Source organism: Coffea arabica, chromosome 5e, assembly GCF_036785885.1.
Source record: "Coffea arabica cultivar ET-39 chromosome 5e, Coffea Arabica ET-39 HiFi, whole genome shotgun sequence".
Lineage (NCBI taxonomy): Eukaryota > Viridiplantae > Streptophyta > Magnoliopsida > Gentianales > Rubiaceae > Coffea > Coffea arabica.
In genome coordinates, this window is record NC_092318.1 from 40,077,149 (window position 1) to 40,090,174 (window position 13,026).

Below are 13,026 nucleotides of genomic sequence, written 5' to 3' on the forward strand. Positions count from 1 at the left end.
AGGGGATTATGTGTATAATTTATCCTTTTAACTATATATAGAGAACTTTTTCTTAAAAGTATTGAACTAATAGACAGAGATTCAATTTGGGTCCACTTTACTCAAATTACAATTATCCTCCACGATGACGTTGTTTGATAGTTGTTAGCATCCTGAAATTTGCATTCCCGTCAAAATCCATTATTTTTTTTTTGTCAAACGGTAAAAATCTATTACTGACGTATTGAATTTTGGTTAGAGACCATTCAGCTGATGGTTCACGTCCAGGCGAGTTGGTTGTCTGCCAAGGTCAAGTTTTCCCAGGCCATAAGTTTTCCTGGCTTATGCAACTTTCATGGTCCCTCAAACAATACTTAATTTGGCTCCTAATCTACCAATCTAGTTTGTAGGTTGTTAGCCTTTTACTCTTTTGATGCCTTCCTTTGAAATGATCTCCAGAAATTTGTTGTTCCACTTCAAATATTACATGCTTTGTTTGCTTAGCTTCCATACCATTGAATATTGTTGTTCCACTTCCAACGACACAAACCCCTGGAACTATCTTGACTCTTACTGTGGAAATATTACATACAATCCTAACAGTCCTTCCGGCAGCATTTACAGAGCCAATCTGAATTTCTTGCTTGACACTCTGTCTTCGCATGCATCTTGGACAGACAACAATGGCTTCTATAATTTCAGTACTGGCGATGACCCTTCAAACAAGGTCTATGGCCTCTTTCTCTGTCGAGGTGATGTCAACACTGATGTTTGCAAAGAATGCGTCGCAGATGCCCGCACACGACTACTTCATGAGTGCCCGAATAAAACAGCTGCTATTGTTTGGTATGACGAGTGCTTGGTACGTTTTTCTGACCAGACGATCTTCTCCAAGGCTGATTTGGGAGAGAATTTGACTAGGCGCAATCCATTCGATGTCCCTGGACCTGACTGGGACAAATTCAAAATGGTATTGATCAATTTGTTGCATAACGCTGCGGATAAGGCTGCAAATCATACCACGGGCAAAAAGTTTGCTGTCGAAGAAGGCAATTATTCCACTGATCAAAAGAGATTGTATACCCTTACGCAGTGCACACCAGATCTATCCCCTTATGACTGCAAAAGGTGTCTCACAGAGGCTATAATAGATGTACCCGCGTGCTGTTCCAAGAAGCAGGGAGGGAGAGTAATTTATCCAAGCTGTAACCTGAGGTATGAGGTCTCCAGCTTCTATGATACTGTATCCTCTGCATCGCCAAACTCTCCTGGCGGTCCTCCTCCTAAATCCACTGAAGGTAAGTGCTTCTATGGCCGTCTCTTCTTGGAATTGGTGTTGAATACAATCTTAATTCTTACAATTTCTTGTTTGTAGTACTAAATTCACATGCCTTCATTTTAAATTCATACCTTTAGTATTGGAATTAATATTATTGAAGTTAGTAGAATATGTAAATATAGGATGAGGGGTGTGAATTCACTTTCAAACGAAAATATGTACCTATAGAAGACCGCCACGTAACTTATTGAATTTTCTAAGTCAAATTTTAGTTGAATACGCAACAGTAAGATTTCAGCATTGGCAGATCACATGCAAATTTGGATCCATCATTTGTCATTTATGGACAGTAAATTTAGTCTTTTTGCAAGCATTAGGACTGTAATAACTATTGAAGTAGAATTGTTATGGTCATTGCGGAATCCCTTTAACCGTGATGGCCTGACGTGCGAAAATGGGTTGGGCACTTTTGCATTACGTTTTTATTTAGTTATCTATCCATTTATCTATTATATGGTTTTTAAAACTCATATACTTATGTTATAATTTTATTTTGATTGCTTGATCAGCATACATGAATATAAAGTGCATTTGAGAAAGTTTTTGCATTCAATTTGCTAGAAACATTTACATAGTGTAAAAGGGTTTAAGTTCATGGAAAATTTTGCAATGATTAATCAAATGGAAAAAGTTTGGTATTTTTAGTTTAACTTTTGAGTTTAACTAAAATAGTACATGAGTTATATTATGAATGGTATTGATAGCAAAATTGATGTAAAAAAATGAAATTACTATGGCATAATGCAAAGAAGAATCCATTTTAGTTTTTCCACTTTAAGACAAAGACATTGAAGAAGATCGATGATGTATTGTATGCATGTAAAAGATTTTCTGTTATAGTGCAATATAATTTGTTTGCTAGTTTGAAATATGATATTAAATAATTAAATTAATGTTACTTCTTTGTGGTTTAATGTTTTACCTCTTAACCCCTTGTGGTTTCAAAATCGCAATTTTACCTTAGTTGTGCTTTGGCAACGTGAAGCCATTTGATCTTTCTTTGTTTTGTGACAAAACTAGCTGTCAAAATTTTGAATACAATTATTAAGAACTAAAGTAAGAAGAATTTCATATTTTAAGAAATAAAGTGCTTAACTTTGAAATTTAATGATTAAAGTGGTAGTATGTCTATAGTTCAAGAGCCCAAAGTAGAAAATAGCTGAGAAAAAAATATACAAGACAAATATTAGCATTGAAATCAACCAATACCATATTTACCCTCTTTGAAGTTAATTTAGCCTAAAAAGGAAAAATCAGTGATCCACTTTCAAAGAAAGTTCAAGGGGCCAGGATAATAGGATAATTTCACATGCACAAGAGATCATGAGGTAACACACTATATGCTTAGTGGCTAAGGTTGAGACCTTTGGATTTAGAGATCTTAAATTCAAATTTCCTTTCTCCTCCACTTTTAAATCCTATCATTGTTTTCTTGCCAAATAAAATTTTTTTACATTTGTTTCACAATGGATTTTTTGTTTTACTTTTTATTTCATCCCCTATTGTTATTGAACCTGACGTGACCCTAGCAGTTGAAACAATCAGCCCAATGAAATAGGCTATAAATGAGTTGAGTAGAGTCGACTTTGGTTTAATCGATTCAAACTTGACTTAGTTTTATCAAGCTCAAACTCGAGCTTGAACTCAACAAGCTCTCAATGTAACAACTCGAGCTCGAGCTTAACTCAAATTTGAATCGAGTTTGAATTCAAACTCGAGTTTAAAAAAATTATTTTATTTTTTAAAAAGGGAATAAAATAATAATTTTCTTAACAAATAATAAAATATTAGGAATATATACATAACTTTACTATTAAAATAAAAAATAATATATATATATATAATTAAGCCGGCTTATGAACTAATAAGCTGAATATCTTTGAACTCAAGTTTGAATTCGAGTTCGACTTGATCAGGTTGAGCTCGACTCGAGTTCGATGTTGCGTGGTGTGAAATCATCCAGCAAATAATAAATAAGGATTTGCACTTCAACACAAGGCTACAAGTGCATAGGGTAAAGAATGTTTTGGTGATTTGTCCAAACACAGTTAAGCTATTGGATTTTACTATGGGATCAAACTTTACATTTTTTTATCGTAATTTTGACCCATTTCGCACCGTCAAAGTGTTTTGTACAAATTGAATGACAAAAAATTCATAAATGAGAATGAATTTTAAGTATGTTGTTCTACTTGTGGAAGTAAAATTATTGACATAAATAGACTGTTATGAAAAATTTAGGCACATAAATGGTGAGAAAGTAATAGAGAGGATCTGAACTCTAGCTTTTTGTCTATGTAAGGCTGTCTCAGAGTGACTCTACCTCGAAGTTTAATAAACTTGATCTCCTATGATCAGCTGACTTTCGAAGCTAAATTAAACTAACTTTCATCCAGGCAAAGGGCGAAGCCCCCCGCGAGCAGCTTTTTCAATTGCTGTCCCATTAATTGGGGTTGCTGTTGTGCTATTTGTCATGGCTTTAGTTTTCCTGAAAAGAAGATTGCGGAAGAGTCGTGTTGCAATGGCACCGGAAACAAGTGGTAAAGTTTATTGATTGCAATTACAGGAAACCTCAGAGGTTTTTGAACTAATAAATTGAGTGAAGTTGCTTATCCCTGGTGTAGATGGAGTTGCTGAAATCCTAACAGCCGAATCCTTACAGTATAGCTTAACTGAAATTCAAATTGCCACAAATAACTTCTCTATGGATAACAAAATTGGCGAAGGTGGATTTGGTCGTGTATACAAGGTCTTTGCGTGAAATATTTTGCTTTTGTGAATTTGAATATCTACACATTTAATATTTCAATTAAATTCTAGTATGCATGTTTACTCAGGGTGTACTTGGTAATGGACAAGAAGTAGCTGTCAAAAGGCTGTCAAGGAGCTCAGTGCAAGGTGCAGAAGAATTTAAAAATGAAATTGTAGTAGTTGCAAAGCTTCAACACAGAAATCTAGTTCGGCTATTGGGATTTTGCCTGGAAGGAGAAGAAAAGATACTCATCTATGAATTTGTTGCCAACAAAAGCCTTGACTACTTTCTCTTTGGTGGGTTCAATCTAGACATACTTATAGTAATTTTTTGTTGTTCCATGTGATCTTGTTCTATTTTACTTGACTTGCCATTTTATGGAAATGACGGACAAATTGCCTCTAGACAAATGTTTAATTTTGGTTTAGACCCTTAAACCACAGACGCACTCAAACTTTAGTTCTTAAACTTTAATTTTGGATACTTCACGGGCACAAATATTAATTTACCTATTTGATTATGCTTTATGGAGTTATTGATTTAATAATTCTCAATGCTAGCACAATATATTGTGTTTAAATTTGTGTAGATCCAGAAAATAAACGATCATTGAACTGGTCAAGACGTTACAATATCATTGGAGGTATAGCAAAAGGACTTCTTTATCTGCATGAGGATTCTCGTCTAAGAATTGTTCATCGCGATCTCAAAGTAAGTAATATATTATTGGATGGAAATATGAGTCCAAAGATAGCAGATTTTGGCATGGCAAAGATTTGTGGAGTTGATCAATATGAAGGAAACACAAATAGAATTGCTGGGACAGTGTAAGTTTTGCTCCCATACTATCTTTTCTCACATAATATCACTTTGAATCTTTCATGGAAAATTAGGTACACGTCCATTTGATTCCATCATTCGGATTATCTTTGTACTGATTATAACAATCGTTGAGGCTTGTAGTGGTTATATGGCTCCTGAATACACAAGGTGGGGTCAGTTCTCACTAAAGTCAGACGTGTTTAGTTTTGGGGTTGTAATTTTGGAAATTGTCACGGGCAAGAAGAGCAGTGACTTCCATCAATCTAGAGATTCCGAAGACCTTCTAAGCTATGTAAGTACAAATTGCAAAACCTTTGCTATGGTTGTTACTTTTTTTTTTTTTTTTTTTGGCTTTTGCAGAACTAGGGAGGAGGATTTGATATTGGCACTCCTAATTTTCAACCTTTTATCTTTTTTTTTTCATTATTAAATTCACCTAAACTTGCAATACCATTTTTTGTGTGAACCAGACCAAACTGGAACTATAATTTATGAACTACCTGCCCTAAATAACTACGTATTTCTGTTTATGTGCTTCTTATGGAAATTTTTAGATGTCGGATGCAAGACTTGTCATAATTGCTATTCTTTCTCTCGTTTTGTACGTTGTCACACACTCAAAATAGAGTACTTGTGAATTTCAGTAAAGACCATTGTACTTCTTTCTTCGGTTATACTTAACTACAATGATGGGAAAAAAGGTTGCGATTCGAAATCTTTTATGAATAAATCTCATATATCAGACAGTGTATATACTATCACCGTTAGATTCATAACATGTGTGCAAAAATTAAATTTAAAATTCAAATTTTGCATGATTGTTGTTCGTCTAACGCTGACAACAGTGTATACACTGTCAATGTAAGAAAGATTAATCAATCTTTTTATATGATTAAACTTGAAATAGAGAGTATTGACAATTGCCTATTGTGAATATTGACATTTACCTGTACATCTATTTAAGCTGATTGAAGTTTTTAAGAATGTACACCTTATGAGTGGGATTATTTCGAAAAGGCTTGGAACCATTGGAGACGGGGCCAAACTTTAGCTCTTTTGGATTCAAGCGTTGGAGATTCTTATGCCAGAAATGAAGTCATTCAATGCATCCAAGTTGGCTTACTATGTGTTGAAGAAGATGCCAGTAAAAGACCCAAAATGGCTTCCGTGGTCAGCATGCTCAATCCTGGTTCTGTTTCCCTACCAACTCCACATCGTCCGGCAGTTTTCCGGAGCAATGGATCGGAGAGCAGGGTAGACGAGCTGAAAGTTGATCAATCCAACACTCAAAGAATTTCAGCTCCAAGCTCTGTCAATGATGCATCAATTACTGAACCATATCCCAGATGAAGGAAGAAATAGGCCAATTCTGGAAGAAAATATCAAGTTCATCATCAGCATTATGTTGTAGATTTTGAAGCATGATTCATTTACCAGGAAGGTATCTAAATTTGCCCACTATTGTTGGAAATTAGGGGATCGTTTCAATGTTTGCTTCTTCACACTAATTGACTTCTTCCGCCTTAGGGGTATAAGGATGTGCTTGAAAGAAAATGCAAGTTGTTGTCGCTCTTTAGATATTTTTTAAAAATAGAAGAGCAATTTTATTTATGAACATTAATCCCCAGCTGATCGAACAAACAATGTGTCTTGAACTTTTATCATTTGTACATAGCAAAGTTGGCTTCCAAACTGAGTCTATCAATTATATCTTTGTACCAACGAATTATGAAGGATAGCCCGGCCGGGTTTACAATGTATACGTTTGGTAACAAAACCAATATAAAGGCTGTCTTGGTTCACAATTCTTGGAGTGTGTTATTAGTTAAAAGGCGTTTAAATTATATCAGATTCATCCTGATTTGGAACTTTTTCAGCATTCAATGATTTATTATCACCTAAGCTTTCTTAAGTATTCTATTGTAATAACATTGTACGTGCATTCATACAATCTTCGTATTTGTTATTCCTTCTTTTTTTTTTTTGGTTTAAAGTATTTACCCAATTTTGTCATTTAATTTTCTCTTTTCTTTATTCTTTTCTTTATTGCACTTACCTTTTTCTATTCTTCTTTTTAATGTAACTTAGCCAATCTTTTTCCCTTTTCTTTAAGCAAAGATAAAACCATTCATATAATTGTGTAAATATGATGGCTATCCCAACTATCAATGATTACGCAAAAAAGAAAAAGGATAGTTGATGCATTTATACAATCTTCACATTTAGCATATGAATTTTTTCAAGTGAATAACTACATCTGTGAATTATTCTGCTACATAAATAGTCACAAATAACCTAGAAATCTTGAGAATTTAAAGGTATATAAAATTCCATGAAATCCCCAAATGCATAGATGAAATTTAGAGTATGGAAATTGATATTAAAAAATACAAAATTATCAACCCAAAATAATACAAGTGAATACCTTAGCAAGTGTATGAGAGATAATGGCAGATCAACAAAATATTTCTTATTCTTCATCTTGGATTTTTCTTTCCTTCATTTCACTCTTTCTTTTTCTGGGTAAGGAAAAGCCAGGGAATTGTGATGTTGTGATTGGCAGGAAAAAATATTGGCACTTTAAGGAGGACTCCGTATTTCATAATTTTTTTTTAACTTTTTAACTCAAATTGGTGTCCAGATATTAATTATTATAGGTGATGGCGTATAAGTGTAACAGTAGAACACATAAAGGAAGTTTAGGTTGCAATACCTAATTGGGTGCCTATAAAGTCTTAATATATACCCTTAGTTAAGATATGTAAATGTTTTATCCATATCAAATTAGACATCATCTAATAAAATTAGATTAGATTAGTTACTGATTTAAATGTTGTCTTATCTTTTGGGTTTATATTTTGTGCCCCCAAAGCACCGAATAAGGAGTGGGTCTCCTTTTTTTTTTTTCAAAAGGGTAATTTGTTTGCTAAAGTGCTGCACTTCAAGGTGGTAATTTTAAAGGTTTAATGGAGGGCCGCCTTCCTTTTTCTATATGCTTATTTGGTGCTTTAAGCATCAAATAAAAAAAATCTTGATGTAAAGATAAATGAAACAAAAATAATAAATATTTCCCCTGTTTTTTGTCTTCCTTATCATAGAGCAAGTATTGTAGGGTCTTTATTTTGGGCAAAAAACTGCGGTGGTCCTCAAACTTTCAACTTTGTGCACTTTTAGTCCTTCAACTAATAAGTTCGTAAATGTAGTCCTCCAATTAATAAAAATGTGTAGTTGTAATCCTTTTGTCTAATTTAGCCGTTAAGATGGACGGGATGATACAAAAATGATACAAAAAATAAAGGGATAATTTCAGAAACCTCCCTTGAGGTTTTTAACAATTTCATTTAGCTTCCTTGAGATTTTAAAAATTATACATACCTCCTTATCATTTAAAATGACAATACTACCCTTAAATATTTTAATGAAATTTCCTTGTTTGGTATGTTTATACTTAGAATGACTTTAAAATTATTTTTTCATTATTTTTCCATCTTATTCCTTTTTTTAAAAATTTTTTGCCAATAAAGTGGTAGAACTACCACTATTACCTCTAGTTTCTATTGTAACCAAATGTCCAACAAGTGATTTTTTTTTTTTGATGAGTTAACTTTATATGCAATACAATATTTTTGCTAATCTTTGTTTTCTATTTTTTGGTATTAAAATTAACAATAAATCAAAAGAAAATGGTCCAAAATCACTATTAAATTATGATAATCCAACTATTCAAAAAATTCATAAATTCTAAATAAATTATTTCAACATTTTCTTTTTTATCTTATAAATTTAAATCCATAATAAAATACCATCAAAAGCATCCTATCATAGTCATAAAAATATTATTATAGTTGTTTATCAAATAATAGGTATGGACATGAAAAATTTGGCACATTTTTCTTATAATTATACTAGATAACCTTATAATTGTATAGGGAAGTAAATTAAAACTCATTACACAAGGGTATTTTTGGTTATTCATTTAAAAATTTGACCTAGTCAATATTATTTTAAGGTTTTGTTACTAAAACTATCAAATCAAGGGAAGTAGGTGTAATTTTCCAAATCTCAAGGGAGCTCAATGAAATTGTTAGAAAACTCTAGGGAGGTTTTTGTAATTATACCAAAAATAAATGTCATATGAGCAATCCATTATATGTTTTCCATCCATCTTAACAGCCAAATTGGACGGAAGGACTATAACTGCACATTTTTTATTAATTGGAGGATTACATTTATGCACTTATTAGTTGGAGGACTAAAAATGCGTAAAGTTAAAAATTTAAGGACCACCGCAGTTTTTTGCCCTTATTTAAAATTAGTCTATCTAACAAATAATGATTATTAGTGTATGTTTATATATGATAGATGGGATGAAATATAGGTTCATTAATAAGTGGCCTTTTGACATCAGTTGAAATAATACTTTGATCTAAATTTAAATTAGAAACCATGGCACAATCATCTGAAATAGAATGGCGTAGTAGAGGTCTTGACTCCAACAAGCATTGCTTCCTTCTCGGTACTAACACTGTGAATTGAACCCTCCTCAGAACCACAAAGCATATGCCTTTTTTTTCAATTATAAATTATTCTTTTTTTTTAATTTTACTCACAAATTATTCTTAAAGTTTAAAAAAAAAAAAAGAAGTCTCCACCCCTAACATTCATGCATATGTCTCGTACTAATAAAAAAAAAAAAAAAGTCCAACTCTGATTCCCGTCCAAAACCAAATTCCGCCATGTCAACTACTTCCATAAAAAATAAGAATGCCCAAATACCAATTTAGTTATCCAACCCTATAACAGAAAGCCCAAGTCAAAACAATTGAAAAACCCACCATCCCACCGTTACCTATTGACCTTTTGTTTTAAATTAATTATGCTTTTTCCCTTAAAAGGATAACCATGCAAATTCCATATCCTATCCTGTGTAACTTCTTGATTTTCGTCTTGTAAATTTCTATATAAAATTTTGTCCTAAGATAATTTTATTTGCAATGTTTCATTAATTCATCTACCCAAGCCTCCAGCATTCACTGTAGCTATTGGGCAAATCTTTTGTTTTTCTATGTTTCGTTTTGATGGAAGACAAAAATTCACTTTTAGATTTTCTTGGTCACAACTTTTTTTTATATATTCATTCAAAGATGAAACTTTCATTTTGTGCATTTAATATATATATATATATATATATATAATTAAGTGAATTTGAATCTTGGATGTCATTAGATACATATATATATATATATTAAGTGAATTTGAATCTTGGATATATGTCATTAGATAACATTTATAATAACAATAATTTTCTTGCCTCTGTTGGTTTAAAATTTAGTTATCCTTTCCTCCTTAGTCCAATAAATTGGCATTTTAGATTAAATAAAATTGACAATTACTTCTTCTATTTTTCAATCGGTATACTCAAGTATTACCACCAGTGTTTATTGAGGATTTTGGGCCCAGTAGGGGGTGTGGATGGTGGACGGAGAGTGGTTTAAGTGGTGCTCTATTGGATTGGTTACTTACTTGAAAGTTGACGGAGTGTCAACTATTATTTGATCAAGCTCTGGTGATGAAATGGAAATTTAGCTCTTGAGAGCCATCCGTATCCTTATACTATGGAATGATTCGTACTGATCGTGTTATTGTTTCGTTTTAAAAGAAAGCTTTACACTCGTTCATTTTGAGATTTGCTACTTGAAGCGTTATTGCTCACTTTTATGAACTTTTCATGCTCATTACCTTGCCACGTGATACTTGCACGTTTAAATCACGGTCAACTTGCTATTTGGAATCTCACTGGACTTTTAGCTCATTCCACGCCATTTATTTTTCTTACAGGGGTATGAGCAAGGCGTGAGACGTGTGTAGACTAGCGTAGTCTAATTGTTTTGACTTTTATAATTGTACTCGCACTAGTTGCTCGATTAAGGTTGAATGTACTGAGAACTTAAATCTTTTGATGTATTTGGGATTGTATGGATGGCTGAGAAAGAAATGAATGTATTCGTATGTTCCAAACTTGGGAACTATTATTTCGTTTATTATTGAGATTGCATCTTATTTTATTTGATGTGAGTGAGTGAGTCCTGACGAAAGTTGGGCAGGCGGTCAGCTAAACCCTAGGGTACGCCCAGGGGAAAGTGGGGCTGTCACACCAAATATCATAGGTGATGGTGTATTAGTGTAGCAGTAGAACACTTAAAAGGAAGTTTAGGTCGCAATACATAAGTGGGTGCCTAAAAAGTCTCAAATCATGATGATCCTGATGTGCACCTTAGTTAAGATATGTAAATGTTTTATCCATATCAAATTAGACATCATCTAATAAAATTAGATTAGATTAGCTACTGATTTAAATGTTGTCTTATCTTTTGGGTTTATATTTTGTGCCCTTAAAGCACCATAAGGAGTGGGTCTCTTTTTTTTTTTCAAAAGGGTAATTTGTTTGCTAATGTGCTGTATTTCAGGGTGGTAATTTTAAAGGTTTAATGGTGGGCCAATTTCCTTTTTCTATATGCTTATTTGGTGCTTTAAGCATCAAATAAAAAAGTCTTAATGTAATTATAAATGAAAAAAATAATAAAATTTCCCCTATTTTTTGTCTTCCTTGTCATAGAGCAAGTGTTCTAGGGTCTTTATTTAAAATCGGTCTATCTGACGGATAATGATTATTAATGTGTGTTTATAGATAATGATTATTAATGTGTGTTTAAATATAATATTTCGGATGAAATATAGATTTGTTAACAAGTGCCTTTTTGACACCCATTAGAAATACCCATTTAAAATAATACTTTGATCTAAAATTAAAATAGACGCTATGGCATAATCATCTGAAATAGAACGGCGTAGGAGAAGTCTTTGTCTCAACAAGCAATGTTTCCTCTGCGGCACCAACACTGTGAAATGAACCCTCCTGAGAACCACCAAGCATTGTCATTTTAGATTAAATAAAATTGACAATTACTTCTTCTATTTTTCAATTAGATAAACTTCAATGTTTCTGTTTTGTGTTAATGAATATAGTGAATTTAACTAGTTCTACTGCAATGATTAGGAAAACTAAAAGAATGGTTTTAGACTAGGTTACAGTTATTGCTAATATAAAAAGAAAAAAACTTTTCAATAGAATAAACTTTTGAAAATCAAAATAAAACATTTGTGGTTGCTTTAGATGAAAAAGCAGAAGCTTTAGAACATCTAAAACATAAAGCTTGCACTTAATTATACTAGTGATTTTTCAGGTTATTTAGTAACTTAGTGAGATTTGAGTATTTTGTGACTATCGGGAGCAAGAAAATTGAATAAAAGAACTATTGAAACAAGTGTCGAACCTGGAATCTTTGAAGCTTTTTTATTTATTTTTTAAATCTTTATGGATTTTGTTAGTGTAAGTTCCGCTATATCACCTAATTCATCCCTTCTCTCGGCTTTGAAGCTTCTACATCTAAGAATGTCCACATTTTTGTGGCTACTTCAAATAGTCAACATTTTCCAAATATTACGACTCTTCCGAAATTCAACTAAGACAAAGTTCCTAGAGCTAAAAATCAATCAAAATATAACCACTAAAATTTATTTCAACGTTTTGAAATTTTTTTGCTCATTTAATCTTGATTTATTCCTTTTTTGTAATAAAGTTATACTCAACCTTAGTTTCCCCCGTCTCCCCCTATAACAAATTCCTGGCACCGCCACTGCTCCATCCCATCTTGATTTCAAATGCAATGTGCTACTTCATGAGTTTTTTAAAGAATTATTTACAATTAGTTAGGAGGGACCATTGATGTACATACAAAACAAAGTCCACTTAATTTCTCAGGACAAAATTAATAGAATTTTGGGTTAAATAGAGCAAAGGGCTTGAAGCCGTTCCCTAATGGTATCTACTGATAGTTTATTGTGACGCATGTCAAGAAAGGATAGGTTTCTGTTTAGAGCTCGAAGGATTTTCAAATATTGAGATTAGTGACGGGGTCGGTGTGGACCGAAGTGTAATCAAATCGGGCTGAGCCTTATTTTTAACATGCTCCAACTCGGGTTCGAAATCAACATCGAGCTGGATATGAGTTTCAATTTTAAGCTTGACTTTCCACTCGATACAATATTTTGACTTTCGTTATGCTTGAAATTT

The 13,026-nt window shown here is 32.7% G+C and overlaps 1 protein-coding gene across 1 annotated transcript; it reads left to right on the forward strand.

The window, feature by feature from the left end:
• Window positions 1-346: 346 nt before the first annotated feature.
• On the forward strand, window positions 347-6,513 carry LOC113687338 (cysteine-rich receptor-like protein kinase 25). The gene is made up of 6 exons (XM_072049689.1): window positions 347-1,277; window positions 3,967-4,067; window positions 4,156-4,366; window positions 4,660-4,897; window positions 5,034-5,184; window positions 5,910-6,513. Exons 1-6 carry the CDS (start codon window positions 413-415, stop codon window positions 6,240-6,242), a joined length of 1,899 nt encoding a protein of 632 aa, XP_071905790.1. The 5' UTR covers window positions 347-412; the 3' UTR covers window positions 6,243-6,513.
• Window positions 6,514-13,026: the final 6,513 nt, after the last annotated feature.

Excerpts from the sequence above, each read along its gene's own strand:
- LOC113687338 (XM_072049689.1), top strand. The coding sequence starts at position 413 with ATGCCTTCCTTTGAAATGATCTCCAGAAATTTGTTGTTCCACTTCAAA. Across the intron at positions 4,068-4,155 it reads GATTTGGTCGTGTATACAAG|GGTGTACTTGGTAATGGACA; the intron begins GTCTTTGCGTGA and ends ATGTTTACTCAG. Across the intron at positions 4,367-4,659 it reads CCTTGACTACTTTCTCTTTG|ATCCAGAAAATAAACGATCA; the intron begins GTGGGTTCAATC and ends AAATTTGTGTAG.